Source organism: Miniopterus schreibersii (genome assembly GCF_964146895.1).
Source record: "Miniopterus schreibersii genome assembly, chromosome: 15".
Lineage (NCBI taxonomy): Eukaryota > Metazoa > Chordata > Mammalia > Chiroptera > Miniopteridae > Miniopterus > Miniopterus schreibersii.
The window spans coordinates 13,144,603-13,162,379 of NC_138115.1; the positions used below are offsets into that span (position 1 = coordinate 13,144,603).

General features: G+C 44.0%; 1 protein-coding gene and 1 pseudogene across 6 annotated transcripts in view; one reads left to right on the forward strand and one right to left on the reverse strand.

The window, feature by feature from the left end:
- ABHD6 (abhydrolase domain containing 6, acylglycerol lipase) overlaps nucleotides 1-17,777 on the reverse strand; it is a 43,451-nt gene that overhangs the window by 19,590 nt on the left and 6,084 nt on the right. For 4 of the 5 annotated variants that reach the window (XM_081160773.1, XM_081160777.1, XM_081160775.1 and 1 more), the window contains 2 exons: nucleotides 11,277-11,341; nucleotides 2,262-2,414 (listed from right to left, as the gene is read on the reverse strand). In XM_081160773.1, the coding sequence (XP_081016899.1) occupies nucleotides 2,262-2,414; nucleotides 11,277-11,341 (218 nt within the window). Of the gene's footprint in view, nucleotides 1-2,261; nucleotides 2,415-4,944; nucleotides 5,106-11,276; nucleotides 11,342-17,777 lie in introns of those variants that run through there. The other variant, XM_081160776.1, reaches the window with a different exon arrangement.
- LOC308568074 (ferritin heavy chain pseudogene) lies at nucleotides 3,094-6,115 on the forward strand (annotated as a pseudogene). Its single transcript has 2 exons — nucleotides 3,094-3,105; nucleotides 5,430-6,115. The product of its transcript is annotated as a ferritin heavy chain pseudogene (transcript).

Consider the following 17,777-nt stretch of genomic DNA (forward strand, 5'->3'; position numbering starts at 1 on the left):
TTCTACTTTTTGGCTACTGTGAATAATGCCACTTTGAAAATTCACATACAAGTTTTTGTTCGGATATATGTTTTCAGTTCTCTTGGGCAAATACCTAGGAGTGGAATTGCTGGGTCATTTCATAGCTTTTTTTTAGAAACTTTTAAGGAACTGCCAGACTTTTCCAAAGCAGCTACACCATTTTGCATTCCTACTAAGAGTATAGGAGGGGTGCAACTTCTCCACATCTTTCATTGTTTTTTGTTTGTTTTTTTAAAGAATAGTTTATTGTTTATAGAGAGAGGAAGGGAGAGGGAGAGAGAGAAACTGCTATGTGAGAGCACAACATGGATCGGCTGCCTCCTGCATGCCCCCTACTGGGGATCAAGCCCACAACCTGGGCATGTGCCCTGACTGGGAACCAAACCCATGACCTCCCTATGCGGGGGACAATGCCCAACTAACTGAGCGACACTGGCCAGGGCCATTCATTGTTACTTTTTAGAGAAACTTTTAATTGAAGTATAAGTCATACAGAAAAGTGCACAGATTGTAAGTGTCCCTGGAGCATGGCCAAGCCGTTTCCACAGGGATATGGGCTATGACTGCTCCTGCAAGAGGCACCAAACGCTTGCTTTGCCATGAGTCAACGGAACCACAGCTGGAGGTGCCGTGGCCAGTGCCCAGAGCAGCAGCTCAGACTCTGAAAGCCTCTCTTGACAGCCCAAGCAACCTGAGGCTGTGGACTGTGTAACATGGAGGCTGGCTTCACACTGGTGTGTGGAATCAGCCTTTGTGTAATCACACCACTGCACGCAGCCATAGCCTTGGTGATGGGCCGCATCACTGAACTGCACTCTCTATTTCAATTTGATTCGCTTAAGAAAAATGGCATTTGTGTGTGGAGGTGCACAGAGCTTCTGCAGGGACACATGGGGCACACAACTCTGGCCTCTCCACGTCAGGCTACATGGGAGCCTCTGCCCCAAAGCACTCCTGCTGCTAGGGCTGTAAGGACAATGGCATTTAAACAGCTGGCATCTCAGCTTCTCAATGCAGAGGTGGGTCCTGGGTGAGCCTCTGAAGGGGTCACCACCTCCCAAGAGTAAGCGAGAGAGTAAAAGAAGAAAAGCTCCCTCCTGTTCAATTAGCTTCTTTTCAGGATCAGAGCCTGGCTGGCAGGCGGAAAATTCCACGCTCTAATGAAACAAAAGGGAGCCAGAAAGGAGGGCAGATAAAGGGCACAGGCCAACCTCCCTGCATTCTTCTCTCTGTGCACCGGAGGTATTCCTAACTCCCAGAAGCTCCGGTGAAATCTCAGGGTGCTTCTCTACGGTACAAGGAGGAACCAGGTCTATTTTGGTATCTCCCTCACCAGGGGACGCATACCATGGCTGTGGGAAGGGTGATTTTATTTGGTAAATGGACTGTGCATGAAAAGTCTCTGAAGCACATCATGAGAAAGCTACTCCCTTTTTAACTGCTGAGCTTCTGATTCCAAGGAGAAAGGCTCTGTTGGGGCTGCTACATCTTTCACGCCCGTCTTAGACTTCATACCAAAAAGGAGATACAGCCTTAAGTTGGTAGCAGTATCTAGGCTAGCATTTAAGAACATTGTTTAATGGCACTTTGCTTTTTACTTTCTTATATTAATTTACTATGTATGGCAAGTATGGCAAGTTTTCCACTTAAGGTAGTGATATTTCTATTACTCTTAAAATAAATTGATTTAAGCTACAAAAAGTGGCTTACTCTAAAGAAAATGTAAAGATAGAGACCATGTGCAGACCAGGCAAGCGCCACAAAGGTGGTTCAAGAATGACAAGTTTGGAAACATCTTTTTCTTTCTGCCACTTTACTAATGAACACTTCTAAAACAAATCTGAAACCATTCTGTCCCACCATCTGCCTTCTCCAGGTCCTGCTCTTCCTAATGCATTTATCAGTGCACATGACCGCACCTGTCAGACCATCACTGGATCAGAATCCAAGGACCAAGAAACTACCAAAGGAATTCCCAGAAATGCGCACAACCTTGCTTAAAGAATTGGTGACTCTGGGAGTGGGGGTGGCTTCCCGGGAAAAGACGCTCTCAGGAACCTGAAAGAAGTTATCCGGTGGGAGGCTACCACCACTTCTTCGGGAACACTTCCAACATTCAAAAGAGGATGTCCTTCAGCTTTTCTGTATGTTTGAAATATTTCATGATAAAATGTTGAGCAACCAAAAGGACAAGTTATTATGACAGCCTTGAAAACTTCAATTATAAAGTTAAAACTTACCAATAATAGATTCTTATCAGTGCCGAAGGCCACAGGAGAAACGAGGCCACAAATGCCAGGATTGGGATGGCCAGCGTCCCGCCCGCGATCACAAACATGTTAACCACATCAAGATCCATCCTGCTCTTTGAGGCTGGCTGGCACCTGCAGGGGCTGAGAGAGCAACAGTCTTGAAACTCTGTCTCAAGAGCAGGGTAAAGAAGTAAAGGGGAAAAGAAACGCGAGGACCCAGAATGAGGGTCAAGATGAAGAGGAAACAAAAGCAGGCAAGTGCTTAAAAAAACTCAACAACCAATAAAGATATATTTAAACAAAGCAAAACAAAACACAAAAAAACTCAACAGGCATGACAATTACATGTAATGAAGGATCCCCAAGAGGATCCTGGGTTTTATTTTGAGCTATAAAGGAAATTGTTAGGACAACTGGGGAAGCCTGAGTAAGGACGGGGTACTAGATAATGTTACTGTATTGGTGACGCAATTCTGGAGTGTGATGATGAAGCCGCGGCTATTGTTGCACATAGAAGAACGACCTTGTTCTTAGGCAATGTCTGCTGAAGTATTGAGGGGTGAAGGATAGTGATATCTACTCCTCACTTTTAAAATTGAGGAAAGAAAAATATAATGTGTGTGTTTGTGGGGGGAGACGAGAGGGAAATAAAGCAAATATGGTGAAATGTTAACCAGTGGTGAATCCAGGTGAAGGTTACATGGTAATCTTCAGCTTTTCTATAGGTTTAACAATTTCTATAGCAATTTTTAAAAATTAAAAGTTAGGGAGGACAGAGGACCTTAGAGAAAGGAATGAAAAAATATACATGTATACGTGAATGTATATACAGGTAGGTCCACACAGAACATCACTGGACGGATGTACATGAGACCAGTAACAGCAGCTGTATCTAAGTTGGGAAACTAGGTCATCGGGGTCAGAATAGAAGGGAGACTTGTTCTACACAGTCTACCTTTTAAAATCTTTTGGTCATTTATCATGTATATGTATAACCTATTCAAAAATCAATAATGTAAAATGAAGAGTTCAGAGGGAACAAAGCAAAACAGTAGAGTTTTCAGTGCACTTTCTGATGTCTTCCTGGAGACCTGACGAACACATCTGAAGACTAAAATGTGCTCCGGGAGGGCAAGGACTATGTCCCCAGCACCCAGACTCAGGCCTGACCCATTGCTAGGCGCTCTAGAAATCATGGTTGAATCAGAAACCCTGCCCAGTCCCATCTCATAAACTCACAACATGGTTTGTTTTTTCATAAAAAGGAAAATATTTCAAGTCCCATCATCTTCCCCAACAGCAGCAACAACTGCAAGGACCTGTAAGCCAGCTGTAGCCTTTGCCCCTGGAGGAGTCCCAGCCGCCTGTGTTAAGTGCGCATTTCACCAAACATAAAGAGAGAGATTTCTTCAGGATAGAGTATTAACATCTTGCAAATCATGGCCTTCCTTATTCTGCCTGTAAAATGCAGAGATCTCTCCCATATGCCTCCATCAACTGACACGTATTTCAATTTTATAATGAACTCGTAATCGCACAGCATGACTTCACAGCCATGAGCGCAGGGGGCAGCAAACCTTTTCTGTAAAGGGCTAGTGGATAAATATTTTAGCATTGTGGGCCATAGGGTCTCTGTCACAACTACTGGATCTGCCGTTGTAGTGAGAAAGCAGAAATATATAACCTTTAATGAGCAGGTATGACTCTATTCCAATAAATCTTTATTTTTAAAAATCAGTTGCATGCTGAATTTGGTGTGTGGGCTATAATTTGCCAACCCTTGATGTAGCACACCAGCCCTGACAAACAGGTAAGGGGGATTATCCCCTATTTTACAGGTTGATGAAATTGTGCCTCAGGGGAGTTAAGTAACTTGCTCAAAGCTGCTCAACTGGTAGAGTTATGATTATGAAACAGATATCTGACTTGTATCTACTCCCTTTGCACCAAGTTCCACTTTGTTTGTTTTCTTTTTTTTTAATATAATTAAAATAAATGGGGTTTTTTAATCCTCACCTGAGGATATTTTCCCCCCACTGCTTATCAGAGAGAGTGGAAAGGGTGGGGGGAGAGGCACTGATGTGAGAGAGACACATTGATTGGTTGCCTCCCGCAACGGAGGTACGTGCCCTTGGCTGGCATCGAACCTGGGACCCTCCCGTCTGCAGGCCAACACTCTAACCACTGAGCCAAACCAGCTAGGGCTTAAATATAATTTTTAAAAATTTATTGATTTTAGAGAGAGGAAGGGGCGGGGAGAGGGAAAGAGAGAAGGAAGCATAGATTTGTTCTTCCACTTATTTATGCAATTCATTGATTGACTCTGGCATGTCCCCTAACCAGGGATAGAACCCGCAACCTTGATGTATCAGGATGAGACTCTAACCAACTGAACTGCCCAGCCAGGGCTAATTGCTTTCAAATGGCCTTTTCTCAATCTTTGTAACGTCTTTGCTGTTAAATACCCACACCTGTCACCCTAATGTCTCCATGAAGATGTGACAGTTCCAATTAGATGTATTGTCTCTTGCAAGAGGTTTGGGGAATCAAGCTCCTCGCAGTCTAGAAGACAGACGCATGTATATGTGGGTCAGATTGTTCTTTCAGCTTTACACACACACTTTATCTGGTTACAGTCCTGAGTCTAAAGCAATGAAAGCTGCCACCTTACCAGGGGCAGAAGCAGTGTCTGTGTTTCTGATTCAATGCCCTCTCAGTTTCTCAGTTGCAGTAAATACTTTTCCCAGCACACTTAAGTCATCAGCCCGTTTCTCCTTCTAGAACCGGAGCTCCGTGAAGGAAGGGACAATCATATATGCTCTTTCCCAGTGCCTAGAACAAGCACAGGATACAAATGAGATGCAAATGAATAAAAAGCAAAGTTACAAAATGGGCTCTACCTGTTTGTGTTAGGGGCAGCCGTTCCCAATGATACAGTAAGAGACATTTCTCCTATTTCAGTAATGACAGAGCTCCCCGGGGGAGCTACCTGTTTAACGCTAAGTACAGTTTACAGTTCTCCAAGGCCTCACCATCAAGGGGCAAGCAAATTATTTGCAGAGTGAAGGAAAGTTGATAAATGTTTCAACATTGTGGGCCACAAAAGAGTTGATGAGCACAGTCTTCGCCTAGAGTAGCCATGGTTTCCTGCTTCAGCAACGGCGCTTGGACGGAACCGGGCTCGACCCACACGCTGGCCAGCGCCCAGGTGCAGCCTTCCACACCTCCTCGCAGGGCCTCGGCGCCCCAAGGCCCCCCACTGCGCCAGTGCCGCAAAGCTGCCTCTCCTCCCCTGCCCACCGTGATGACCAGGACTCCCCGGTGCACCAGGACTCCCACCAGGACTCGGAGGCCACCAGCAACAGCCAGATCAACCTGGAGCTCTAACTTCCTACATCTACCTGTCCGTGTCTTACTACTTGGACCACGATGATGTGGCTTTGAAGAACTTTGCCAAATATATTCTTCACCAGTCTCACGAGAAGAGGGAACATGCTGAGAAACTGATGAAGTTGCAGAACCAACGAGGTGGCCGAATCTTCCTTCAGGATATCAAAGAACCAGACCTGACGACTGGGAGAATGGGCTGAATGCAATAGAGTGTGTGTCACACTTGGAAAAAGTGCGGATCAGTCACTATAGGACTTGCACAAACTGGCCACTGACAAGAATGACCCTTATCTGAGTGACTTCATTGAGACTCACTACCTGAATGAGCAGGTGAAATCCATCAAAGAACTGGGTGACCACATAACCCACTTGCACAGGCTGGGGACCCCTGAAAGTAGCCTGGCAGAGTATCTCTTGACAAGCACACCCTGGGAGACAGTGATGAGAACTAGGCCTTAGGCTGGCTTCCCATAGACACGGGGGTGTCTTCCCCGGTCACCAGAGCAGTACGTGCATGTTGGAGTTACCTTTATGTTTTCTCTAACTTGTACCAAATCATCCACTTACGTCTTTCATCTGTACCATTCCTTCAAATAAAGTAATTTGGTACCCGCAAAGAGTTGATGAAGATGGGAAGCATCAGCTTCAAGAGGACTTTTCCACACACCAGCAACGAGGCCTTGGTTTCCTCATCTACTAAATGATAACTTTCACCCCATCACTGCTTCTGTCTCTTCCTACTCTGGTGACTTTTGAAACAATTCTGAAATTATGCCAGCAATTACAGAGTAAGACTTGGCTTGCCCCAGTAAGACTCGTTTCCTGTTATATTTTCCCAGAACATAAAACAGTACCTGGCAAGTATCTGTTGCTTGATAATGCTTATTGCCTGCACAGACTGAAAAGGAAAAATGCACTCGTTTTGCACATCTGTTCTGTAAAGTGAGCGCTTCAGTGTTAAAGACAACGGTTTTGGTCGCCTTGCAGCAGTGTGAGCCAGTTGATGTCAGGAAGAACAGCTGGCCAACATGGCACCTAGGAGAGTAACACCCTCTCACACACCAGGCCGGACCCTGCTACCAGGCTCCTCTGGTTAACATCCAGGCTGTGCATTCCCGGCCTTTATCTCTGAACACAGGGACAAAGATTAACTGGGCAGAGGGTACAGTGCATCTCATGTTCCCCAGTTTAGTCAGGAGCTAAGAGTAGGGGATAACACGTCACAACTGTCTTTTAATGTTCTTAGGTTTTAAAGACCGGGAATCCTGAGTTCCAATCTTAGGATATAAAGCAAAATTCCAAGAATAAATAGAATATAAAGACTTCCAAAGAATCTTGCCTTTCCCTAGACATCTACCCATATTTCATCAAATTTGACAAACTAATGTCCTGGTCTCTTCAAAATAATGATTATTATAACAATGGCAACAACAATAACCATGACCACTACCCCCATAGCCAAAGCTGTAAGAGCAATGACCTCCATCTATTAACTACTGTGTGCCAGAGCCAGTGGAGGCAGTTCATGTACACTTCCTCTCGTTTTATCCGTCACCACATTATAAGGTAGGAAGCTTTTCTCCCATTTTAAAGATGGAAAAACTGAGGCTCAGAGAAGTTAACAAATACCCCCAAGGTCACCTGGCTGGTAAATGGCAGGACCTGCATTTCAATCCAATCCTGCAGGTGCCCCTGCTTCATGCCACTTTTGCCTTCTCTCAGCCTTGCCGTAAGCAGATACTTGCTTTGCATCAATTATGCACAAGGAACCGAGTTCAGTGTTCCCATCACCATTCTTTACACTCCTCTAGAACTCTTTTAAGACAAAGTAATATGCTAACCTTACAAATTACCAGTGAGCTTATTAACTTACTCCTGCTGGTGTCTTTCTACAACTATCTGGTGCTGCTTATCATTTTTTTCCTTTGATTCTGCAAGATGGAAATTCTTTCCACACTGTTTTCCACTAGGAAAACACATTCTTTTTTTTCCTGTGAATTTGTTTTTAGGGGTCACTAGGTGGTTGTACCCCACCAGGGTACTGTCCTTTCTAATCTCCCCGGAATAGCTTCTGGAGTCTTTTCTTCTTCTTGGAGCTGCTGCTCTTGCTACAGCAGCCTCTTCAGGTCCACTGCTCAGTGGCTCCTCCTTGAAAGAGAATGTCTTCTTTTTCTTGGGGATACTCCTGTTTCCTGCCTCTTCAGGGTCACTAACTGGTTCCTCTTTGGGGAAAGATTATTTCCTTTTGGGAAGATGCCCACTGCCAGCTGTCTCCTCAAGACCACTACTAACCAGCTCCTCCTTGGGAAAAGGTTTTTTTCTTGGGTTTGGATAAAGAGACAGGTGGGTCTCCCAGTCCATTCTCCCAAGAAGCCTCCTGGAGCATTTGCTTTTGATTCTTTTTGGGTTTTTCACTTGTGTCCTCACACCCCTCCGGTGTACTACTGCTGTTAGGAAAATACTACCTTCTTGAAATATGAGCATAATATCCCAGCTGTTAAATACTGTTGCATCTACCTAACACTGGTTTCTGAAACTAGGTTCTTATAAAGATACACTGATTCCTCAAAACTATCACTAATAATCAACAGCTGAAAAAAACACAAAGACAAGATGATTCTCTTGTGTACAAGCCTCAGAATGAATGAAACAGAGTAATTCAAGAAATGGGCAGTTCTAATTCCTTGTTATAGATATCTTCTCCATCATGGAGGAAAATCACACTGAAGTTTCCAACCAGGATGTGAAGCTTGCCCAGTCAGTCATCACTGAAAGTGTGGCACAGCCCCCAGGATTACTACCCTAGGTGCACACTTCTGGCCTCCTGGCCTTATGGTCTCCCCCTCACTCTGGCCGAGCCCATTCCTCCCCTGTGCTTTGCAGCTCTGAGTGCCCTGCTGTTGAAACAAGCAATAGCTGTGAGCACACATGGCCTGGGTACGCAGATGCTCTCCTCTCTCTCCCCTGGATTTTCCCATGATGCTCCCTTCTCCATCTTTCTTGTAGAGTTCTCCATTCCTGGGTCCTCCACCACTCCCTCCTACAGGGAATTCGAAAATCAGCACACCTGGCCAGGATCTCCTTCCAGACTTCTCCAAAAGCCTGCATGACCACTCCCATAACCCAAGAGTCCTACAATGTCTCAGGCACATCTCTTTCCCTTCTCATGACTCACTCATTTCTGCTGAACAGTATCCCCATCAGTCTAGCCTCCCAGACTCCGATGCATCTTCCACTAGTCCCACTTGCTCCCCACTCCTGTTATACAATGGTGGACAGGTGTCAGCCCTGGAGCCAACTTGTCTAAACAAAATGCACTGCTTACCGCCACCTGACTGCTTTCCGGGGGATGGGAGTGGAAGACCATTGGTCACACTGGCAGGAGAAGAAATTAATGAAGACTATCCAGCAGAAATTCATAAGTATTTATCAATATTTGAGAATTCCATTGGTGCTATAGATGGCATGCTAGATCATAATGTCTGTTTCTCAAAGTGAGTTGTTGTAGCCCTGGCGGGGTGGCTCAGTTGGTTGGAGCGTCATCCCATACACCATAAAGGTGGAGGGTTCGATTCTCGGTCAGGGCACATACCTAGGTGTGGGTACGTTCCCCAGTCCAGGTGTGTGCAGGAGGCAACCAATCAATGTTTGTTTCTCTCTCCTCTCTCTCTCTCTCCCTAAAAAAAGTCAATAAAGACATCCCCTCGGGTGAGGACCTAAATAAATAGAAATGAGTTGTTGTAGAAGTTGGACCGGCTTGAACAAGCAAAAGTGAATTCAGTTTCTGCTTCACATTTAAGTCAATATTTTGGGTTTATTTGGAAACTCAGGGAGTTAATCTAAGGAACATCCAGTAAAGCAGGAATTGTAAAGAACCAGAAAACACACGAACAGAGTGAAGTTAATAACTGACAAGAAAAAGGCTGCCGAGCTGGACAGAGGCACAGCTTCAAGATTTGTAAAATGTCCTCTGGGAACCAAAACCTAAAACTGCATCCAAAGTTGCCAACAAAGGAAAAAGTGAAAAATAACCTTTTGGTTTTGATGTATACATGTCCAAAAAACACATGGTTCTTATAGTTTTTCACAAAATAGACGATGATTATGTGGCAATGCGTGGTTGAAATGTATTCCTTACTGAATTCATAAATAAAATTTACATTTAAATTTGTCATGCTAAATACATTTTCCCCAGACAGATTAAGTTATCTTTATTGACTTTCCTATAGAACACTGTGATGTTTTTAACGTTGTGGTATATTTTATATTTATAGATCACCATCGCTCTTGACAGGGCTCATTTCCTCACATTGGTCAATCTTTCAAGGACCATTTTATCAGCAACTATAAAGTTTAAGTTAAATGTTCTTTGTAAACATTGGTCTATTTTAAGTAAATATTGACTTTATGGAGTATGCTTTCTGAAGGCCTGAGCTATAAATACATCTGTTTTCACTATATACAAGAAAAAGTGAAATGACTTAAATGCCCACTTTGTTTTCTGTGTAGCTCCTTCATCACGTTTCCATGACTTGGGGAAATGCTTCTTTTGATATTTGAAGTCTGAATTTAAGACTTTAAGGTTACACTTTAATTTTTGGAACTTTGCCTCTATGTCCAGTTAAAGTAAAATACATTCTCATTAACTGTGGATGAGAAAGGAGGTTGTATATTGATGGCTGAATTTTGGCATAATGGCTATATCCTATCAATAAAGGCTGTAAATGTGTAAAAAAACAACACTGCACTGTTTTATGTGTGACTATTTAAATATAAGTTAATTAAATACAACTCAAAGTTCAGTTCTCAGTCACACCCATCACACTGTATGTGCCTGACAGCCATATATGAACAAAAGCTGCCCTACTGGCCAGCAGTCTTAGGGCTTTCCACCCTGAAAGCCTCTTACAACCAATTCCTTATGCCACTTTGGTTCAATATTTACTAGGAATGTTGAGTGGGACAAAAATTCCTACCAGGTGTGAGACTTTGTATGAGTCAGACCACACATGGCTCCCTCAGCCACCACATGAGGTCCAGGTCCTCACTTTTTGCTCCTATTTCTGTAAAGGTTGCTGTTCCACTGCCCAGTACCACCAGAGGCACCTCCACAATTCCCTCCAGGGGTTAGGCTGCGTTGGTGAACTCTGGCCACGCCATGCGATCCCAACTCTACTTCCTATTCTGAACTCTCACGTCTCCGCCTGAACCCCAGATAACCAACTCCTGCCCCTTGGAAGCCCCGGACAGCCCCACGTTTTGGCTTTCCTTGGGTCCCCTTCATGTGCAGCACACTTGAGTTCTGGCTGCCTGATGAACTCCTCCCTGCCTTCGAGGCTGATTCAAGTGTCACACTCCCCAGGGAGGCATCCCGGGCTCCACAGGCCCAGGGCTTCTAGCTTCCCTTCAAAGTCAGAGCCCTGCTCCTGGCAGAGTCTTTGAGAACTGCTTGTAAGAGGCTTTGGGGTGCATATCTGAGCTTTGAAAACCTCAGGTGCCCAGTCCTACTGAAATCACCCAGAAGGTGGTTTTGAGGGAGCTTACAGAGGAGCCCCAGACTCCTTAAAAACTGCTTTTTTGGGGTAACCTATGGTTTTAAAAATCCATACTCACTGTTCAAGGAGTACAGCCTTCTTTTCCAACTGCTGCTGGCTCTGGCAGAAGATGAAAATGAGATTCTGAAATCAGGGAAAAGGAAGTGACAAAGCATTAAATCATTAGGAGATATGAATTAAGTGTTACCCAGCAAATTGCTTGCTTTGCTGGAGGTGCAGCTCTCCTCCAGGGCCTGGGCCAAGTATAAATACCCTGTGGTGTTATAGCCGCCTCTCTGTCCAAGTCACCTCCCCCAGTTAAGCAACCTGCACAAAGGGCAGGGCATGTCAGGTAATGGGAGGGCAAGTAGAGGTCAAAGAAGATATCTGCGGTGAGGATGAAGCACAGGAGTGGATGATCCCTCGGCTGTCTGTCCGGGTGAAGAAGGCAATGTTGGAGAGCAGCAATGCTGGGGAGGGGGGATTCTGGCGGCTACAGAGACCCTCCAATAAAGACTAAAACTCTCCTCCTTCATCTGGAATTAGGGTTTACTTAAAAGTTGTACTCAGAAAGAAATGACAGGAAGGTGGCAACAACGTGCAAATGAGAATATTTCTACTAGAGTAACTAGGGAGAGGGGACCATAGCTTCAATACAGGGCTAGGCAGAGCAGAGATGCTGGGAAGGGCACCGCAGCAGAACAGAAAGACGGGCAAGGGAGGGCACATCCCACAAACCACGAATTATTTCAGGATGTGGTAGGCAGTTAGACATGAGCAGAGTAAGGACAATGGGCCAGATACACAAGGTCACCATGGTGGAACACTGAGTACCTGCCAATGGACATTTGTAGGGTGGGACTTCATCCCTAGGTGACCTCTCCTGCCTAACATATCACCGGTCATGGACCTCCTGACATTTCGTCCCTAGAGATAACATCCAGGCCTCAGTTGTATTTCAGCTCCAGGCCCAGAAAAGCAGCGAAACCAGACAAGCAACTCCATGGATGACCTCAGGATCAGCTCCATTGAATATTGACGCCCTGCCCCTTGCTCTGATCAATCAGTAGAGACCATGACCCTGAAAGGACAAATCTGGAAAGTTGATGAATATTCTATTGAGATTCTACTCTGGCACCGCTCTTAAGATCTCCACCCTTAAACTGTTTTAGGGACCACACCTTTTGGGAGCACACCTGAACCTACCCTCCCACCCCCTTACCATTACCTTCCTCACTCCCAAGCTCTAAGGGCCCCTCTTTTGCCTCTGTAACTTGTTTCCTGACCCCCTTTTCTTCTACCACTTTCTTCTTCCACCTCTGTAATTTTCTAAATAAATGTTCTCTTATAGTTTGAGCCTTGGCTCCAAATTCTTTCCTAGCCAGAACTCAAGGACTGAGGTAGCTGAGCCAATGCCTGGTCTGACCCCACTGGTCCAACAGCTGGTGCCATTCCCGCTGCCATCAAGAGAATCAATGAGTTAAACATAAAAAACAAAACACAAAAAAACTATGAAAGTTCTAGAAGAAAACATGAGAACTCTTTTAAAATATCTTCATGGGCAAAGCCTTTCTAAGTAAAATATTAAACCAGAGGCCGTAACAAAAAGATTAATAGTGGACAGCCAAAAAATATTTTTTAATTGATTATTTTTTAGAGAGAAGGAGGATGGGAGAGAGAAACATTGATTTGTTGTTCCACTTATTTACGCATTCATTGGTTGATTCTTTTTGAAAAATATTTTTTTAATTGATTTTTAGAGAGAGAGGGAGAGGGAGATAGAAATATCCATGAGAGAGAATCATTAATCTGCCGCCTCCTACACGACCTCTACTGGGGACTGAGCCCGCAGCCCTGCCATGAGCCCTGACCAGGAATCGAAGTGGAGACCTCTCAGCGCATACGACGATGCTCAGCAGACACACACTGGCCCAGGTGATTCTTTTTTTTTTTAATATTTATTAATTTTTAGAGAGAGAGGATTGGTTGTTTACTGCACACCTCCTACCAGGAATCAAGCCCACAACAAGGGCATGTGCCCTGAACAGGAATCTAACGGGCAACCTTTCCGTGCACAGGACGACGCCCAACCAACTGAGCCACACTGACCAGGGCCATTGGTTAATTCTTGTATGTGCCCTGACAGGGGATCAGACCTGCAACCTTGGCATATCAGGACGATGCTCTAACCAACTGAGCTATCCGGCCAGGGCATAAAAATGTTATTTATTTATTTATCCTCACCCAAGGATATGTTTATTGACATCAGAGAGAGAGAGGAGGGGAGAAAGGAGGGAGGGAGAGAGACATCCATGTGAGAGGGAAACATTGATCGGTTGCCTCTAGTATGCGCTCCAACCAGGGATCGAACCCACAACCTGAGTATGTTCCCTGACCAAGGATGGAACCCACAACCTTTTGGTGTCCGGAACAATCCTCCAACTAACTGAGCCACCTGGCAGGGCATAAAAATGTTTTTAAATGTTCACTAATTTCCTTAAGGTACAAAGAGTTCCTACAAATCAATATAAACATCAATAAAATCCAGTAGAAAAATGGGCACATGATCTGAATAACTTACTAGGAAGTAAATAGAAATGACTCTTAAAAATATAAAAAGATGCTCAATCACATTTATAACAAGATATGCAAATTAAATCTATAAAGTAATGGCAATGTTTATCATACTGGCAAAGAACAAAAAGTTTAATAACAGATGTATTGCTGAGGCTGTGGGGAAGTAGAGGCTCTCATACAATGTACCAATTTACATTCCCACCGACAAACTCTATAGGTAGCAACTTGGCAAAATCTGCAGCAGTTTTATGTGCCCATACACCTGACCTAACAGCATCACTTCTAGGAATTTATGTTTATAACTAGCTAAACGTGTGAAATATTTTGCCAGATTATTTGTTTCAGTATCATTTATTATGGCAAAGGACTGGAAATACTCATATGCCCACTTACAGGAAACCTGTTAAGCAAATGATGGTATAACTTTATAAAGAAGTATAATGAATAGCCATTAAATACAAATAAAAGTAAATGCAAGCCATTAATATAATGAAGCAGTTATATTTGTCTCTATGGGTAATAACCTCCCAGGTACATTGTTAACTCAAAAAAGCAAGGAACAGAAGAGAGTAGATGGAATGAAACCTCTTGCACTGAGAAGAGAGAAAAAGAAATATATACATTATGCTTATATGTGTGTGAAATGTTTCTGGATAGATATATGAGAAACTGGTAATCATGGCTGGCACTGGCCAGGGAAACTGAGAGGCAAAGGACAGAGATAAGGGGGACTTTCACTGATAACCTTTTGTACCTTTTGAATTGCTACCATGTGCATGTATAAGGCTTTCCCTATTTAATTAAAAAATAAACTGCTCAAACAAAATGGTCTATCCTACCTTGTTCAGTACAGTAGCCACTAAGCCAGATGTGGCAGTTTAAATTTAAATTGATTAAAATTAAATAAAATTTAAAATTCAGTTCTTCAGCTGCACTAGACACATTCCACGTGCTCAATAGCCACATGTAGCTAGTGGCTGCCACATTGGACAGGGGCAACACAGAACACTGTTATTATCCCAAAAAGCCCTACTGGCCAGCTACAAAAGCCCCTTAGAGAGAGCAACCAAATCTTCATCGTTTCTCATGTTAAGACATACAAATTGACTGCTGAAATCCCTCTCTACGCAGGCTAGATGGCCTGGCTGCCTACTAAGATAACAAAGACTGGGGCTCCTGCCCAGCTGGGCGTGGCTCAGGGGTTGAACATCGACCTAGGATCCAAGAGATCGAGGTTTGATTCCCAGTCAGGGCACATGCCCCGGTTGCGGGCTCGATCCCCAGATGGGAGTGTTCAGGAGGCAGCCAATCAATGACGATTCTCTCATCTCTCATCTCTATCTCTCTCTCTCTCCCCCTTCCTCTCTCTGAAATCAATAAAGATATATTTAAAAAAAAAAAAAAAAAAAAAAAGACTGGGGCTCCTGCCCTGTGTGACTGTCCAAAGGTGGTCAGATTGTCAGGAACTTTTGCCTTTAAGGGTTGAAATCCAGCACTCTAACATAGAAGATAAAAATTACCATGCAGGAACCACACATGGTCCATAAACCCGAAATTGTATCTCCTTTGTGGTTATGGGAGAGGTGCTAATAGGAGGATTTGCTCTGGCATGCTTTGTTCCAAAGCTCTAGCAACTGGTTCCCCATGGGGGTTCTTGCTCAAGAGCAGCCAACCCACAGCCCCTTCCCCTGCTTCTGCCACCTGGGGCAGCCGTGTGGGCAAGGAAACAGCCCAGCCAGGCAGGTCCAGTGGGCAAACAATCAGAGAACTAGAAAATTCTTCCACTCAATCCTCTGGAAAGTGTCAATATAAGAAACATTCAAACCTGCAGAGAATTTGTATGAGTTTATTTGAGCCAAATTGACAATTTCTAGGAAGCAAAATCTCAATGGAATGAGAAAATGCTCCAGAAAATGGCAGTTTCACCACTTATTTTATACATAAGAATCAAAGGGGAATATTGTAAGGGGTTACATGAAATCCACTGGTGGCAGATTAGAGAGGTGGGAGAAAGCAAAGCAGAGAAATCTCTGGGGTTGGATAAAAAGTAAAATGATAGATACATACATCTTTTACATATGTGGGTATGGGATAGTTAAGTTAACAATTAACATGATAATAACCATGAGGGAATTTGTGGTCTCTGCTCTGGTGCTGGTTGAGGGGTCCAGAAAAAATGAAAGAAAGTTGATGTTGCAAAGGTATGTTATCTTAGATGCAAAAAGACAACAGACAGCCTCAGTTAAGGTGAAGACTCACCTTTGTTAGGGAAAAATACTGCCCTAGGACATGACCACTCACCATGAGCTGCTTTCAGATAGGAAGTTTTACTTTTGGACCATCCTATGTGGTTACTTTAGGTCTCTGAGTTTGTAAGACTGCGGTGCAGGACTTCCCTTCCCTTGTCTGGTTTAGTTTGTGCTCCCTCTTTTTTTTCCTGTTAGCCACAAAAAGCAGGCAGATCAATCAGTGGCTCAGCTGGAAGGCAGGTGGCTCACTATCTTGCGGTATATCTTCTAAAAAAAATCATCCTGGCCAAGAAGAAAGGCAATGTAACATGCAACCCCTGCCCTAACCTAGCCCAGCACCTGCAAACATCAGCCTTTGGGTTCAAGATGGGGGCTGCGGTGATCAGTGATCGTCTAAAATAACCACCTGCTGGAAATCACATTTCAAACCAGAAAACCCTACAGAAACACAAGCCTGTCTCCTGCTGGAGAAAAGATGAGCCAAAAGCCACTTGACCCTTTACCTCCACATGAAACAGGTAGAATAAAATGTTCCCCAAAATTGCTCCATCCAGTCAAGCCCTGCTGGAACAAATTGCTCCACTGAGTCATGCCCTGACAGAACTATGGCAGGTTTTGATAGGTAGCTATAAAACAATGGTACAGAAACTAACCTTCTTATAAATTTGTTTTTCAGATCTAAAGCCAAGCCACAACCCCCAGAAACAAGCTCATTACCTGACTGGGAAAGTCCCTTCCTGCATCCCATAAGTCTTGTACAATCCCAGAATGCCTCACTTTACTAACGTGTACCTGGACTTCAGTGGAACCCCAGCATTCCTAAAAAGGAAAAAGCCAGCCAACCTACACCTGGATTGGTTAACCCCACCAACTTCTGGGTTCCCAAGGAATAAAAACCCCTAAGCCCCATGTTGGGCACACAGAACCTGGGACCCTATTGCAGTGTTCCCGCCATCTGCAGAGCCTCGATAAATCTGCCTCTGCTTTTATCAATGTCCCTGGTCCAAATTCTTTTGTATCAGGAAACAAGAACCCAAACTCATCCATAACACAAGGACGCCAAAGTCTTCAGGCTCTTGGGGAGCCCAGGACAAGCTTTTGGGTATGTATTAATGCAAATAAATGCACGTACTTCATCAGCTGATCTCACCTCTCACAGGTAAAGTGCTAGGAAGAGCATCACATAAGTGACAACTCCCCACGTGAATGAAAGGATTGTGCAACAGCAGCAGGCCTAAAATAGAACCCTGGCATCCAAAAACATTCTCCTTATGCTTACTCCTAAGTAAAAGCAAAAGCAAAAGCAAGGATCAAAGAGGGTTTTGTCATTTCTAAAGGAGGTGAAGTTGGCATGCAGTACTTTCTAAATGCAGGAACAAGGCCAGTACTAAACAAACAAACAAACAGCCCAGTTATAAACCACCAGCAGGTTTTTATCAGGACAAGATTTCTTCAGGGCCCTCTGTGAGCCGGCCCCCGCCTTTGGGGGAAGAATCTCCTTTCCAGAGATCTTTGTAATCCAGTAAAATTAGCATCAGAAAAAGCCACATGCAAAATTTCATAGTTAAGCGTAAAACTTAGTTTTGTTTAGAACTTTATCCAAATAAACAAAAAATCAAAATGTCTATTTTAAAAGCAATAGTAGCCCAGCCATTGTGGCTCACCAGTTGAGCATTTGTCTTTTTGCATCTAAGATAATATACCTTTGCAATATCAAAGTAATTTCATTTTTTCTGGACCCCTCAAAGCACAAC